At 43.7% G+C, this 16102-nt stretch overlaps 2 protein-coding genes across 2 annotated transcripts; one reads left to right on the top strand and one right to left on the bottom strand.

The window, feature by feature from the left end:
* The first annotated feature begins 1159 nt into the window (after positions 1-1159).
* Positions 1160-5913, top strand: fam78bb (family with sequence similarity 78 member Bb). Its single transcript, XM_047342806.1, has 2 exons — positions 1160-2323; positions 3871-5913. Exons 1-2 carry the CDS (start codon positions 1956-1958, stop codon positions 4391-4393), a joined length of 891 nt encoding a protein of 296 aa, XP_047198762.1. The 5' UTR covers positions 1160-1955; the 3' UTR covers positions 4394-5913.
* A 1816-nt stretch (positions 5914-7729) lies between these two features.
* slc35a3a (solute carrier family 35 member A3a) lies at positions 7730-15317 on the bottom strand. The gene is made up of 8 exons (XM_047343206.1): positions 14902-15317; positions 14536-14745; positions 13486-13640; positions 13195-13317; positions 10925-11099; positions 9690-9808; positions 9404-9537; positions 7730-9290 (listed from the first exon to the last, which is right to left on the bottom strand). Exons 2-8 carry the CDS (start codon positions 14723-14725, stop codon positions 9200-9202), a joined length of 987 nt encoding a protein of 328 aa, XP_047199162.1. The 5' UTR covers positions 14726-14745; positions 14902-15317; the 3' UTR covers positions 7730-9199.
* Between the last annotated feature and the right edge of the window lie 785 nt (positions 15318-16102).

Here is a 16102-nt window from a genome sequence, read left to right as displayed (position 1 = left end):
TGTCTATAATGTTGTCACGTTTGGTTATGATTTGGCACAAAATAAATCAAATTTAATTGAGCTTATATAGTGCAGCCGGACCAGGTGAGGTGAATCTACCCGTTGACCAAACGCCTCCCGTCAGGCTCCTGCAGGGAGAGGCCTCCACAGAGAGGCTTGTCACTACAGTGTAAAAGGAGTCTATGGTCAAACCTTGGTCAAATCAGCCCGATGGGTCCTTCTCTCTGTGACGTGTTCAGTTATCTCTGCCGCAACATTACAATAGCGACAGATCTGCTGTGAGTGTGGCAATTACATTAAATATAGATTAGTTCAGGGATATGCACCGTGGAAGAATAGGATCAACTCAAAAGACCTTAAGTCAGTTGATACTGTGCTTTAGCATATGCTCATATTTACTCAAATAAAACAATATTATTGCAAAAAAAAACCTGAGGACCTAGAATGAATTTCTCTCGCCTTAAAAACAAAGTTGGGCAATAAACAGAACATATTTGTTTCTACATTGTGATGCTTGTGAAGTTTGGTTATTTTTATATTAAATCTAGTTTTGCAAGCAATCCAGGGTGTGGGTTGCATCTTCATATTAATAGAATGGTAATATATTTATCCATCTGTCAGGCCTATCTTTGTGCCGTATTGTGAGATCGTAAAACATGTGCTTTAGAAGTGTTGTGACGGTGGACATTATTTAAAAATAAAAATATATATTAAAGCAGTTTAAAGTCCTTCAAAAACTCCATCCATCCATCCATCCATCCCGTCTTAACATGCAGTTGGTGCTGCTTTTATTTTGAAAAGTATCACAATGGCTGCCTGTAGCCAATCACATGCCCTCCTGCACAACAGTCTCTTCATCTCTTATATTTAATTACAGTGTGTATAATCAAACTGTAACTATGTAAGAAAATGAAGTGATATTTTGTGAGGAGACCATATGGACCATGTAACTTCAGAAATGACCAGAGTGATGTGATAGGTGACCTGTTGAGTCTTAAACGTAAATAAATCCTCACACTGTGCATCAGGGGGCTTATCTGCTGCTTGTGTGTGTTTATAGGATTACAAAGCATTATTCCAACATGGAGGACACAGCAGCAGACACTCCTCCGCCTCCAGCGTCCCTCCGCCGCTCATTGGTCGGCTCAGCCTCTTCAGCACCACGCAGACTGAACAGCGACAGTCCGCCGGGCAGCTCCACCAGAGGAGGCTGCTCTGCTCGGTTACTATGACGATATCCATCTGACTGTTGTTTTTTTTTTACCTCTAATGTCATTGTCTTCTCCGCCTGTGTCGGGTGTTTATTAACGCCTCCTCATCTCTCCGGGTTGTGACCGTGAAGAGCTGCGTCTGTCTCGTCCAACTCTCCGGGAGGAAGCTGTGTGGTTCGTTTTCCCTCCACCATCACTGATGCTCGGACTCGCAGGGTCGGTTTCTTTCACCTGCTTTCTCTTCCGTCGGGTCGCCAGGCAATGACGGGCTGTGACACCCCGGCTACAGGCAGCAGCAGCGTCCCGTGCACAGAGCCGTGCCCGTCAGCCTCGCCGGGCGACCACCGGGTTCCCCCGCCAGCGCCCCGCCGTCCGCCATCAGCTCCCCGGCGGCTCCTGTGACATGACAGCTCGGGGAAGGAAGAGGAGGGTTAGAGGGAGCGGACGGATCGGATCCCAGAGGAGAGGGCACAGCTCGGAATCAGAGAAAATATATGATTGTGGATTTTTTTCTGTGACACTGTATTAATCCGTGCAGGGTGTTTCTCTGGAGAGGGGTCAGATCACGGGGTCAGCGGGGGCCCCCAGGAGCCGCTTCGTGTCCCCGTACATGGACAGCAGCTGACACGACCTGGATCCCCCTGCCCTCCACTGGAGCTTTATTGTGATTCTGTTGATTTCTTTTTGAGCGGGGGCTATAGTGTGGTACAGCACCCACCTTTGCCTTACAACAAGTCCCATCTCATGCACAGCCTCATACTGGTCGAGTCCCAGTCAGCCGCGCTCTTCCCCGGGCCCGTCCGGCTCACCTGGCTGCTCCTCACCGTCTCCCTCACCTGCACAGACATGGGCTGCATCCAGAGCATCGCCTGCAACAAGTCGCGGATCAAGCGGGAGAACATCGTGGTGTACGACCTGTCCGCCACCATCGACCACTGCCCCACTGTCATCGAGGAGAACTCGCCCATCGTGCTCCGCTACAAGACGCCCTACTTCAAGGCGTCAGCGCGGGTCGTCATGCCGCCTATTTCGCGCAACGAGACCTGGGTGGTGGGCTGGATCCAGGCGTGCACCCAGATGGAGTTCTACAACACCTACGGAGACGTCGGCATGTGAGTTTCACACCTCTTGTCACCTGCGTCCTCATGGCACCCCTGAGCTCTCACATACAGATATGGCCGTGTATGCGTGCAGGGCTTGGATGCTTGTGCACAACAACATATTCGTGCATCACACACTGAGCAGCACAAGAGGAGCATTTGTGCACGCAGCAGGTTAACTGTGCTCGTCAGCCTCCTTCACTCAAACGCCCACCGACAGATTCTGTTCCTGTGACTTTGGCACCTAAATAGGAAAGCTGCTATTAGAGGAGCTAAACAACAGTTGCTGCTCTCTCACACACACACTCAATTTGTTGCCCACGGAGGCATGTCCTCCCCCACACCCCCACATTATCTGGAGGGCACACATGAGGGGGTGTTTAATCCTGCTGGGTTTATAGAGAGTGGGTGTAAGGCTGAGAGGATGGTGGCTTATATAGGGTGGGGTGTCATCCAAATAGATGGAAGGGGGCCACAGGAAGACAAACTGTTTGGTGCAACAAAGAGATGATGATAATCCGCTGGTACGACCACCAGATACCATTTACAGGCGCCTGCTGTACTCTTAGCAAGCTGGTGTCTAGATGGGAATTTAGAGTCGAAATGAAATCATCGTATTTTCCTTGTGAACAAGAAAATTACAACAATTTTTACAGACACAAATATGTGCCAGCAATGACATATACAAATAATTATTTGGGGAAAATACTTTTATAATTTAACAAGTGAGATTTAATATTTGACATTTCTGCTTGATAAAAATATTAGATTTTTTTTAAACATTGCCAAAATAGTTAAATCATTTTTATGTGGATCTACTGGTTCAATAATCCAGTTTCATCACTATGTAAAAATGTTTTTTGGATCAGGAATATTTGATAAAATGCAAATTCCATCATCCACAGGTCCAACTCATGAATTACCACAAGAATGATAAATGTACTTTATTCATATTTTGCTTTTGTCTTTTGCACTTTTTCTATCACACAACAATTCGGGGTTCAGTGTCTGGCCCGAGGACACTTCGGAATGCAGACTCTATCCAGGGATCAAACCACCAACCCTCTAGTCAGTGGACGACCCACTCCACCTCCTGAGCCACAGTACTTATATAGTATATGCTATTCATATGAGTAATAAAAAAAAATACATTTTCCTGAAACAGCTGGGCACTGTAATTTGTAGCACACATTACTCAAACAGGATTAGGTTGTTTTCAGCTGCAGATATGAGGCTCTAATGTGTATTTATGGCTCCAGGTCTGTGTGAAATCAACTGAAAATAAACCACAGTGCATGTTCATCATACTGAAGGAACAAGTCACTCAGTGCAACAATGTAGATTCATTATGTTTTAATGGTTTTTGGGGTAGCTGGATATCTAAGGCACAGAGGAATAAGCTACACAAGGATCAGTTTATGGTTGTTGTTGTTTTTTTTTATATGATTTGTTGACAGGAAGGAAAAGACAGAATCTAATCAGACGTATAATTTAAATGCACACTGCAGTTTCCCAGAATCCTCTTTGATTCCAGTCTCATACTTCCTGTCTCGCTCCAGGTCGAGCTGGGAGCTGCCTCAGCTGCGCGAGGGCCTGGTGAGGGCCATCAGCGACTCAGACGGCGTGAGCTACCCCTGGTACGGAAATACAACAGAGACTGTCACCATAGTGGGCCCCACCTCCAAGCCGTCCCGCTTCATCGTCAGCATGAACGACAATTTCTACCCAAGCGTCACCTGGGCCGTGCCGGTCAGCGAATCCAACACGCCCTTACTGACTAACATCAAAAGGGACCAGAGCTTTACCACGTGGCTGGTGGCGCTCAACACCACGTCCAGGGAAAAGATCCTGCTCCACACCATCAAGTGGAGGATGAGGGTCGATATCATGGTGGATCCGACCCTGCCCCTGGGCTCCAGGGCCAGACTGGTGGGCCGGGTGCATCAGGACCAGCCTCGGGTGCTGACCCGCATGGAGCCCATCCCTCTCAACGCGATGGGGAGGCCCAACGCCAACGACGCCCAGGTTCTGATGTGGAGGCCGAGGAGAGGGCCTCCGCTTGTCGTCATACCACCCAAATAAGAGCATTGAGGGCGTCTGATTGGCTGAATCCTATCACAGTTGGCCACATCTGCAGCGAAACAGCTCAAAAGATAATCAGAGAGATTGAAAAACAAATGGAGATCTATAAGCAGGTCGCAATTTTTATAAACTGCCGTTGGCACAAATAAGAGTTGTGTGCGTGTTAAATCTTGAGGGGACAGCTGCCTTAATTCCCCACCGCTGCCTTTGACGATCCAGAAAGTATGTTGGCCTCTTCTTCAGGTGCTGTTAAGCTGTTTGGTTGTTCAGGATTTACTTTAACAGCCCCAGCACAACTGAGCGAAGCTTTGTATCACTGAAAATCTGCCACCGGTGCTGGGAGGTAACACAAACCTGTACTGTAGCTACTCTGGTCCGGAAAGAACAAGTTTTAGAAAGGTTGTTTTGGCCTTAACGTCGACACAACCCTGACCTGCACAGTGAGGTGCAAGAGTGTAAACAAGTTCATTCATAACAGACATAAATAACTGGACTATCAACTGAGATGATACTGGATGATGTGATTTCAGGCATGATGCGAGTGTGTTTGTGTGTTTTCTATAATGGAGCCCCAGGGTCAGGTCCAGGCTTGCTGCTTTGTCACACCAGACTGCCTCACACACACTCACACACACCAGGGGGGTGATTACGTTGTGTACATGCATCCTCAGAGCTATTTTGCTTTTTACATATCACAGAAAATGTAGAAATCACAGCTTGGAGTCGTATACGAAGCCCTGCAGCAGGATTCCCCCCCCCCACCCCCCGTCTCAATCGCAAATGGCCAGTTCATCCGAGCTGCAGAGCTTCTCCCTCCCTGCCTTTTGAAAGCCAGCGATGCCTGTGTTGATGACAGTAGAAACCAGGTTTCACATTTCCCCCGTCCCATCCCATCACATTTGTGGGGTTAGCCGATTTTGTACGTGTCATAAAACGAGTCTGTCCACAGTGGCTGTGTGAGGAGACAAATGGAGCCCCGCTGTACGTCTTCATTTGGTCAATATGTGTTGTTGAAGAACAGAGATTGTGGTGAAAGAGAACTGTAGTCATACTTAAAGGATTGGTTCAGCCAAAATGACAAAACAAGTCTCTAATTTGCTTATAGCCCTTATCCAGCCATGCAGATTTTCACTTTTTAGGAACGTAATTGTGCAAGCTTTGAAATACTGAATCTATCTGTGAGATTTCAAACAAAAGAAGTCAAATACATTTCTTTAGCGATCACAGCTGTGAGCTAAACGCTAACGACTGCATGCTAACTTGCTCGACATAACAATGCTTATCATCTTAGGTTCGAATTTTAACACGCCAACATTAGCTAATTAAAACGTATTATATTATTAAACTATTGATGTTGACGCATGTGAAGTTACTACAATTTATCAGGGGGGATTGGCCATAGACTTTATACAAAGATGGATGATGCTTCTTAACTTCCTCCCATTGTGCAAAACATCCTGGATACAGGCGCCGCCATCTTGCGCTTTTGACTTAATTTAATTTATGATGCGGCGTCTGTGCTGTAGTGATCGTGGTGTGGAGACGCGATATCAAAGTACACACGCTCGACCAATCACAAGTCAGTCTCAGCTGTCAATTTTATAGCATCAAGTAACTAATCAAAACCAAACTTAGTAGTTAAATTAGCACCTGAATAAACATCAGTGTGATAAGAACTACCTGAAAGGACAGAAAGCATCTTTGAGAAAATGATATTTGATGCACTTTGACTTTATGTCCATGTCCCACCCACTGACATGAGGCAGGATTTATGACCTATACTGCAGCAAGCCACTAGGTGGTGATAAAGACATTTTGGTTTCCCTTTTGGGGAGCTGTCATGTCGTCCATCTTTATATACAGTCTATGGGAGAGACACAGAAATGGTGCTATGCTAGGAAATTAACCACTATCCAAAACCAGTAACAAATAGTCCTCATAATCCGCAGACTTAGTTACCAGCAGTTTTAAGAAGCACTGATTCTTAGGTAAGAAAGTATTTACATTATTCACAATATCTGAAAATATGCATGTTGATTTTTCATGTAATTTGTCAAAGCTCTGACTGGTTACATTTGAAGTATTGGAATAGAGTCAGAAATCTCAGATATTTCAAAACCAGACAAAACAAAAAATACATCGCTACGTACTGCTAGAATTAAATGAGAATGTTTTTTTAGATTTTGGTTGAACTAACCCTTTAAAGATGATTTTAGGTATTTGGTTTACACAACTCAGTCTCTTGTGCCATTATGATCTTTTTATAAAATGTGTTTTGACGACGATCCTTGAAAATAAAAAAGCAGAGTGCAGCTTTACAGAACAGGAGTCGGAGAGTAAAATGTTGCTGACTGTTTTCCAAGAGGTTTACATGCTGTGTTTTCTGTTGGTGCGCACTCAGCCCGCAGTAAAACAGGTCATGCTGAGCTGCTGAGCTGGTGTAGATGAGACAGAGATGAAGAGAGACTGGAGGACGTAACCATGTTATTTTACCCCTGCTGTTCATTACTCTTGGTGCAAAACCGAACAAGCCTTCACGCACACACCTCATCTAGAACGACACTAGAGCCATGATCACCAGGAGGGACTGTTCCGACCTGCGGCACACTCAGCGTGGACAGTGGACATTTGAACAACATGCCGATTGTAGCCATGACACGGGAGCAGTTTTTGCGTCTGAGAGCCCACACTGACAATCAAAGGGGAAACATCTAGAGAAGCACCTTTAAGGAGGAGAAACTAAAAAGGGTGATCCTCGGTGGTTTTTGATTTTATTCGGAGACTTTTATAGGGTGGAAACAAAACAAAAACCTTTTTCACAAGTTGCCCTCGATTAAAGCAAGTGTCAGAGAAAATACATCTCTACTTGATTATGAAGTCGCACACTTGCAGTCTGTGTGTATCAGGGCCTCAAGTGTCTTTTACAGTAACAGATGTGCCTGAGGACTCGGGCAGAGCAGGTGCACGGCCCCTTCACGAGGAGCTCGACTCATTCAATCCCACTTGTTCTGCTGATTTACTGGAGTTTAATGCAGCGACTGTTCAAAAACACGACTGGGTAAAGGTGGTTTACAGTGTTACAACATGAAGAACGTGAAACTGCCGTGGTACAGTCCTTTCTCTCAGACTGTCTGGCTTTTGCATGCAGTGTTTTTAAAACTAATTAAAACAAATGCCAAATATGTCAGAGTGTTAAGTTATTTTATGTCCTGCCGTTTGCAGCTCTAACCATGGGATTGAATGCTACCCAGATGATTTCACTGTAGTCCAAGTATAAGATGTGAATGTAAGGGTGGTACAATAGAAAACATCAGAGAGGAGACAGACAAATATATATACAAAGAATTCAAAGTTTTTCTTTTATAAAATATTCACATATCAGTGATTAAAATCATGGAATTATTAATTATACCCGCTTTATCCCAAATTAAGTAGTTCAAGACAAAATACTCCAATCAAAGTGTACAGTCCCAGGTAACCTTCGATGTAAGGTAGGTAATCTGATGTAATCAGTTTCAATAGCTCAGACTTTACTGAGCCACATTCAGTAACGTTTAGATTCCTGTTCTTCGAATCAACAGAATATAAAGTTACACAAGCACAGGACACGAGGTGGATGTCGATAATCAGATGCTTTGAAAAGTCATGTAAACTTTTGTTTAATTCATTAACGAATAAGTTAAACAGAGAATGAATTTAGATTTATTAATTCATTATGATGTAAATGGTGCCAATATTTACATCAAAGGTTAACATCATTTCAGGTTGTAAAAAATTACCACATTAATCAAAACGTCCTTTTCACGTCAAAATTCTGTCATTAAATAATAATCCACCTCCTTGTTACGACCTCCAACTGCATCAAGTTAATTTATTCATTTTATTCACACACCCAGATTAGAGACAGACCAGAGCCATACACACTGATCTGTATATGTTATCAAAGACGCCTCAGTGACTATATGTTGCCTGGCAACAAAAACTGTTTCCAAAAATAGCTGAACAAAGGGCACCATGCGAACCATAATTCAGATAACACTGGTTCTGACGACTTCCAATGCCAACATCTTTGTGTGATTGATCGTTTTTTGCCCCGGAGGCAGATGTACAGAAATCCACCTCATCCGCGGCTCCAATGCTAAGCTCAACCATTCGCACCCTAAACCATGAGACTGCTGCAGTATCGTACACAGGTTTAGAGAAAGCAACGGCTGGGAAGGATCAACTCATCTGTCAGAATGTTAGATATCATAACTGTGAGGTGAACGAGCCGACAGCTACATCCACACGACATCTAAATGTTGTACTGCAGAATGAGAAACTCCTGCCTGTCTGTCCTCTAAAAATCTTTTATTGTTCGGATGTATCAGTGAGTGGCAGTCAAACAGGTTCTTAAACACAATCAGTCGGTCCAGTCGAGAATGTCTCTCCAGCTCTGGAGGTGATTCGTGATTATCTCTACAGCGGCAGTTAATGAAAGACAGAAAAACATACAATCCTGTTTCACCAGTTTACTTCTCTCACTGGTTACTCATCCAGCTGAGGCACTTTTGGTGTTTGAGACCAATCACAGTGTTGTGCTTGCTTTTTTTAAATCTCCCTTTTCACTTCTCCTGTCCCAGCCTGCTTACCTCCTCACCTCCAATTCCTCCGCTCCTCCTTTTGGCGATCACAACATAAGATAAAGACCTTTCCCCCTCTTTTTTTTTTTTTTTTTTTTTAAAATCCCTGTCCTCTTTTCCTCCTCGTCTTCACGCTTCAACAGGACCTCCAGCTGCTGTGGTGGTGTCAGCCGTGAATGTCCTACTACGCCCTGCTGGGGTTGGGGGATGACTTGCCCTCGTAGCCATACAGGAAAGTGGCCATGATGACCAAAATGGCCCCAAGGAAGAACACGCTGTGGAGGAGAGCAGACGTCTCGATCAGCTTGAGAAGTTGCGATTGTGAGAAAGAAAAACTGAGATCATAAAAAACTACACAGAGGGGAGAAAGAGTGATTGTTTCCTCTACCCAGTGGGGTCGAAGTCCTGCAGCCAGAAGTACGATATGACAGTGGACATGATGATGGAGAGCGACGTAGCAAAGCCCTTGAGGATGTTGTCTGCATACTTGATGACCGCTGCTATGACCAGACCTCCTAGGGCCTGAAGAAACAACAAACACACAGACACAGATGGACGAAGGCACGACCTGCACAGGCCGACAGGGAGGCTGCTCCGCCGAATAAAGAGTCTGTTGCTACAGAGGCAGGAACAGTTGTGGTGAGAAACATTTATTGCAGTGAAGTGAGAGTTACCTGCAGCGCGACAACAGCCCAGGTGACTTTATTGTAGCCCTGGAACATTCCCGACTCCTTCACCCTCTCTCCGTCGTAAGCCATCATCCCAAAGAGGCCAAACACCAGACCAAACATCCCTGGATACGGGACACACACACACACACACACACACACACACACACACACACACACACACACACACACACACACACACACACACACACACACACACACACACACACACACACACACACACACACACAGTAAGTGAGCTAAAGATCAGTCAAAGCATTCTATTTCTGCCGTATCTCACCACAATACAACTAAATTATAAGGGTTATATTGAAGAAAAAAAGAAAGTCTTAATATTATGATAATGTAGTCATAATTTAATGAGAAAAACATAAAAATATTAAAAAGTAAATCATCATGACTTTACTCTAGTAAATCAAAGACATTTTTCTCATAATATTACAACTTTATTCTTGAAATGTCCAAATTCTTTTCATGTGTAAGTTGCCCTTATACTCTGTCATACCACAGCTACTTTGTTTCTCTCACCTATGTCTCTAATAAGGCCTCAACTAACAATTATTTTTTAATCATTTTTGATTAATGTGTAAATAATTGTGAAAATAACCTTCAAATTGCTTGTTTTGTTGGAGCAACAGGCCAAAGCCCAAAAATATCCGGTTGCCAATCTGACAAAACAGAGACAAGTTTGACAAATCATTTTATCGATAAGATTATCAACATTACTAATTGATTTTCCAAGTAATCGATTCAGCTCTAAATCCCTATTTCCTCCATTTCCTATTTGATTACGTCACCTTATAACTACTAAGACAACACACAGCATTTTCTGCACTGCTCTTGTTCTTGGCTCCAATATTGTAATGCAGGTGAAAAAGCTCCACGCTCACACCAGGAAGACTGAACACATGCCTCACACGTTCCAGGGTAAAAATAAATCAGACGGGAACATTCATCTTAACAGGAATGTATCGCAGGTTTAAAAAAAGCCAGCTGGATTTCTGTGCAGGGAAGAAAACTGTGCACGAGAGCTCACTGCAGAAACATGGTGCAGGGGCCTGTTTCAATCTTCCTCGTGGATGAATGTGCATTAACCAAATTAAAATGCTTGTAAAGGTTAGGTATATATTTCTGTCGTCAGCATTTTAACACTACTCTTCAGTATATTGATTTACACTTACAAATACCTGCTAACACCAGACTGACTGATTAATACTGACCCAGCTGGATGTTGCGGACCCACACGCTCTGTTTGCTCTCCTTCAGAATCTTCTCAAAGTAGACGCCAGCGAAGCCACTGGAGCAGCACGCCACCAGGACGGCTGCCACACCGATAAAGCCTGTGGACGGTTCCTCCTCCTCTTTGGCTGCAGGAGCAGCAGAGTCAGAGGGCCACTGCAGGCACAAGACAAATGTGTAGATTCTAATAAAACACAAGGTTGAAAGTTCATTATCAACCCTGGAGACAAGTGGTTTAATTAAGATCTATTTCATTTTCCAGATTTTGTCTTTTCAACCGTATCCTCTGATTTCATCAGCAGATGGAGATACCGAGATATAGATCTAGAAGTCTGTGATGCTGGAACATGAAAATCACACACACAAGCATTTTACTACTTTGCAGATTTGTAAAAATGCTGCAGAGTGTGATTTCCTGTGTTATGTTCAGCACTAAGCAAAAAAACATGGTGTTAATGCAAAAGAAAGAAAAATGACCTAAGAGACCTATTAAGAAATATATTGTAGCTGTGTATATTTATGTATATAGATAAATAAGATGTTGTTAAAACTCGTTTCAATAAGTGAAGTGAAAATTAACACCACAAACCTAGAAAATGAAAAGTGAAAATTAAACCCTGCATTAATGAAACCAACTATTTCTTATCAGATCCGTTGCTCATTGGCTCTTTGTTTTTTTGTAAGTGATACTGTTTGCAAACAGAGCAGTTACTCTGGCTGCGTGTTCACGCCCAAATTCGTTGTTACACCAAAGAGGATAAACCAGCCTCATTCCTGCACACAGCACGATAAATATTTTCTTTCTGGTAGATCCTGTTATGACGGTGTAGCTTCATCCCCCCCTCCTCCTCCTCCACTGTGCATTAGTGCGAGTTCACACACAGCATTAAGATAACGTCCGGTATCATATCAACTGACTGGCACCTCCATTGTTTTGCCAAGGAGGAGGAGGAGGTGATTGAAACTTTATCATTCATCAGCATACCATTAACTCAGAGCAAATATTTATACATCAAGTCCAGGAGTCTTTGTTTTGAGTATTTACTTAAGTGCGCTTGGAAGGTGTTGAGGCACCACCCGTTTCTCTTGCACATCTTGATTGTACCCTTGCCGAGGTAAACTCAATAGCATGATTTATGATTTGTACAGACACACAGCTGTCTGTGCTGTACAGCTGATGACGCATATCAGAGCTACAGGCGACCCTCGAAGGAGCTGCCTGCCGAGCTCGGAGACACTGACCTGAAAAGGCAACAAAGAAGTTTCCCAACAGCACAGTGTTCTCCATAATTCTTCAATGGAAGGAGTTTGGAAACATACACTGCTCTCAGTGCAAATGCAGGAATGAGACTGGTTCCTCCATAACAGATAAAACTTCAAGACGTGACGTGATCACGCAGCCAGAGCAACTGCTTTGTTTGCAAAATGCTCTCCTACAAACAAACCAACAAACAAACAAACAAGAGCTAATAAGCAACAGATATGCTAGGAAATTGTTGGTTTCATGAATGCAGCATTTCCGTTTCACTTTTCATTTTTGAAGGTTTGTGGTGTTCATTCTAACTTCCTAGAGCTGGCTGCCAAACCAATTCCTTGGGGGGGGGGGGCCTGAGAAGAGAAGTGAGATCAGTGCAGTGCTGCAGTGATGGCTGTCCTGGAAGTTTCTTCCATCTCCACACAGGATCTTTGGAATGATCCGACAGAGTGACCATTGAGTTCTTGTTCTTCTCACCTGACTGAATTTGGTCATGTGTCCAGCTCTATGAAAACTCCTGGTTCTTCATAAGGCTGCGACTGGGTGGTGCCCTAATCAGAGAGCCGGTGGTTCGATCCTCAGCTCCTTATGTCACCATGTTGGGCAAGATGCTGACCGCTAAACTGTTTGAATTGAGGACTATTAGTACCTGACTGATTTCCATGAAATGTGGTGGAGGGTATAACTATGACTATTTTTTTTACTTTCTTTAACATGGTGAGATAGGACATTAGTCAGGGTGGAGTTATGTGCTCTCCAAGCGCCATTCAAGTTCTGTTTTGTAACACACTGAGGCAAACTCTACCTTTTTGCTTTAAATGGACACATACGCTAATTACTAGTGGAATAAAAGGCTTAATTTAAACGCTGCTGCTCATAACAAGCACTCACAGACGTCTATGTGTTTACTATTTTTCCATTAAGAAGATATTCTGTGTTTATTGTGATGGTGAAGACAGAAGTTAATATTCAATAGACTTGGAAGTTGTACCAGACCTGCACGAGAGCCACTCCTGCCATAAGAATGAGTAGAGAGAGCCACTGGTAGATGCCCAGCCTGCGGCCCAGCATGGACACAGAGAACAGAGCCGTGGTCAAGATCTTCAGCTGGTATGTCACCTGATGTAGGCAAAGTGGAAAAACTGTAAACAATAACAAAATAATTCATGCACAAGAATGATGTGCTTATTGCTAAAAGGCTCAGAGAGACAACAGCTCTTCTGCGTGTTGCAGGTCATCTAATTTTTCACCAGTGGTTTCAAAACCCAACCTGCTCTCATGCTGTACCTGGTATGTGGCTGCGTCGAGGTTTGACAGGGCGACGTACAGCAGGTTGTTCTGTAGTGTGTAGATCCCCGAGGGGATCGCCAGCTTCAGTGTTTCTATGGGTTTTTGGATGATTTCCTGGCGCAGGATGATGTTCAGAGCTCTTAAACTGTAATCTGAGGGGTGAAAACACCAAGTCATCCAAAATTTTACTCAAGTCTGTGTGTATGTACATCTGTAGATTTCTGCATGTTCACACTAAATGAAAGACGACAGAGCGTCTGAAATGTTTTCACTGTGGTATAACCTCCACCAAGGAGGTTATGTTTTCACCCCTGCCAGTTGGTTAGTTTGTTTGTTTGCATGATTACGTTAAAACTACCAAATGGATTTCTTCTAAACTTGGTGGAAGAATGGGACATGGGCAACTTTAATTTTGGCACAAATCCAGGATTTGTTTTCACTGTTTGCAACATTGTGATTGGATGTTATTTGACATTTTCACAGATTTCTCATAGTAAAATTCATGGATCTTGATGGAACTGATTTGTTTGGTGCAGTTTAATTAAATTTAAAGGGACTGTTGGGCCTTGGTGTGGGTATGTGCTCTAGTTTGTGATACGATTTTAGTAAAAGAAAGAAGTATATGTGAGGTTTTGGTGATTTTTCTGTTGTTATGTTATGCTTGCAACATGACGAGGGCGGTTCGACCCCATCCAAGTCTTCAATGTTGATGTGTTTGGATCAAAGAAAACATGAAATTTAGGCGTGGACAGGACTTTTTCACAGATTTCCAAGGGAATCATTCATGGATCTCGATGTAAAAAATACATGTTTTTTGAACTGATATCTATGAGAGTCCCTTAGATTTAAGGGCAGTGTTGAGCCTTGGCGAGAGTATGCAGTGTCATTCTATTTAACAGTATTGCACGGTTGATTAGAAACAACACGATCAATCAAAAATACACAGTTTAACTAAATTCTGACACTCTTTAAATAACATTATCAATGGACCAATCGAATACGATAAACAGTGGGTTATTTGCAGCCATGCAGGTGATGCAGACTCACTGTGCTCCTTGAAGACGAGCAGCACACAGGCGATGATCTTCATGACCTCGGCCGCCACCACAGCGGAGGAGGCCAGGTACCGCGGGCCCTCAGCCTGCAGGGTGCGGGAGTACCGCATGGTGAGCACCAGGGAGGTGGTCTGGAACACCAGCACGCCCAGAGACAGGTACTTCAGCCGGGAAGAAGCCATGGCCACAGGTCGGTTGGTAGCTGGCCACAGAGAGGGAGGAAATACGACTTTAAAAAGATGCAGTGTGTGTAGTTTGGGGAGATATACGTCATGTTGGAGAATAAATACAGAACCACAGTGAGGAATGCAAGCAGGTGTTTTAGACAGCAAAAGAGGATTTTAGTCGCAGCTCTCACCCTCCTCTTTTTCCTGCCTTCCTTCAATGGTGCCTTGACAGCAACTTGACAGACGAAGCCAAATGTCTCTAGAGGAAAAACCTCCTGTGCTCTGTCTGTCTCAGTCTCAGTCTCTGTCTCAGTCCAGGTACTGGAGGCTGGACCCAGGTGTCAAACAGCTGCACCTCAGCTCCTGGTGTCCATTGACCGCTGAGCTCCGCGGATCTAATGTGCGCTCATTCCAGCTCACCGCCGGCCCGGGCTCTCCCACACACCGCCACAGCTCGCTCCGCCATCCCGCTGTCACCCACCGTCACAGCAAAACCCGGATTTAAACACCGAGGCAGAGGCGAGCGTAGGAGAAGATCTCTGACATGCATAAAGTTCAAGGGAACTTCCGTGTACAGGGTTCTTCTTCTTGTTTCCAATCAAAGCTCCCTGTGGGGGTCAGCGACACCCGCAGGTCCGGAAACAAACTGCACTGCTCATTCGTATCAGCCTCTTTTATTTACAGTCTATGTTTTATCTTTTGTTTCCTGATCATCAGCTGACTAATGAAGTAATAAGAGGTTTAAAGGGATAGTTCACTCAAAAATGAAAAATGCACTCATTATCTACTCACCACTGTGCCGATGGAGGGGTGTGTGAAGGGTGTGAGTCCACAGAACACTTCTGGAGTTTCAATTGTAAACAACTGATGTAACTGGGGATCAATTCTTCAAACGTAATAAAACAGAATAAAAAAACATAGAATGCCTCCATACTGCTCCTATGGTGTCATCCAAGCTCCAAAAGTGTTTTGTGGACTCAAACACTCAAACATTTTTGGGAGAACTATCCCTTTAATAACCACTGACCATTAGGGAATTGTTCAGCTTTATTCATTAGTGTTTTTTTGTCTTTTTGAGCCAATTTAAAAAATAAAAGCCTGAAACACTAAAATCATTGTATTTAATAGAAACACTATATTAAATGTCTAATACCATGTACAGAATATCATCTTGTGGTAAGTGATTCAGTGAGATCATTTAATACAACAAAAAGCCTCAGGGGGTGTTTCTGTCTGGAACATTTTGTGCTCTCCTGTACTGATGTGTTGTAAGTGTTGTTGTTAGTATTATACTATACCATTATCGTGTGAAGATATGATGATAACATTGCTGAATGTGCAACATGGAACCAATGACCCACATTTCAAATGTCAGAGTGATGCTGATTTATA

Source organism: Hippoglossus stenolepis, chromosome 14, assembly GCF_022539355.2.
Source record: "Hippoglossus stenolepis isolate QCI-W04-F060 chromosome 14, HSTE1.2, whole genome shotgun sequence".
In the NCBI taxonomy this organism is placed as follows: Eukaryota; Metazoa; Chordata; class Actinopteri; order Pleuronectiformes; family Pleuronectidae; genus Hippoglossus; species Hippoglossus stenolepis.
Note: the sequence above shows the minus strand (reverse complement) of the source record. Positions and strands in the feature narration are given on the sequence as shown.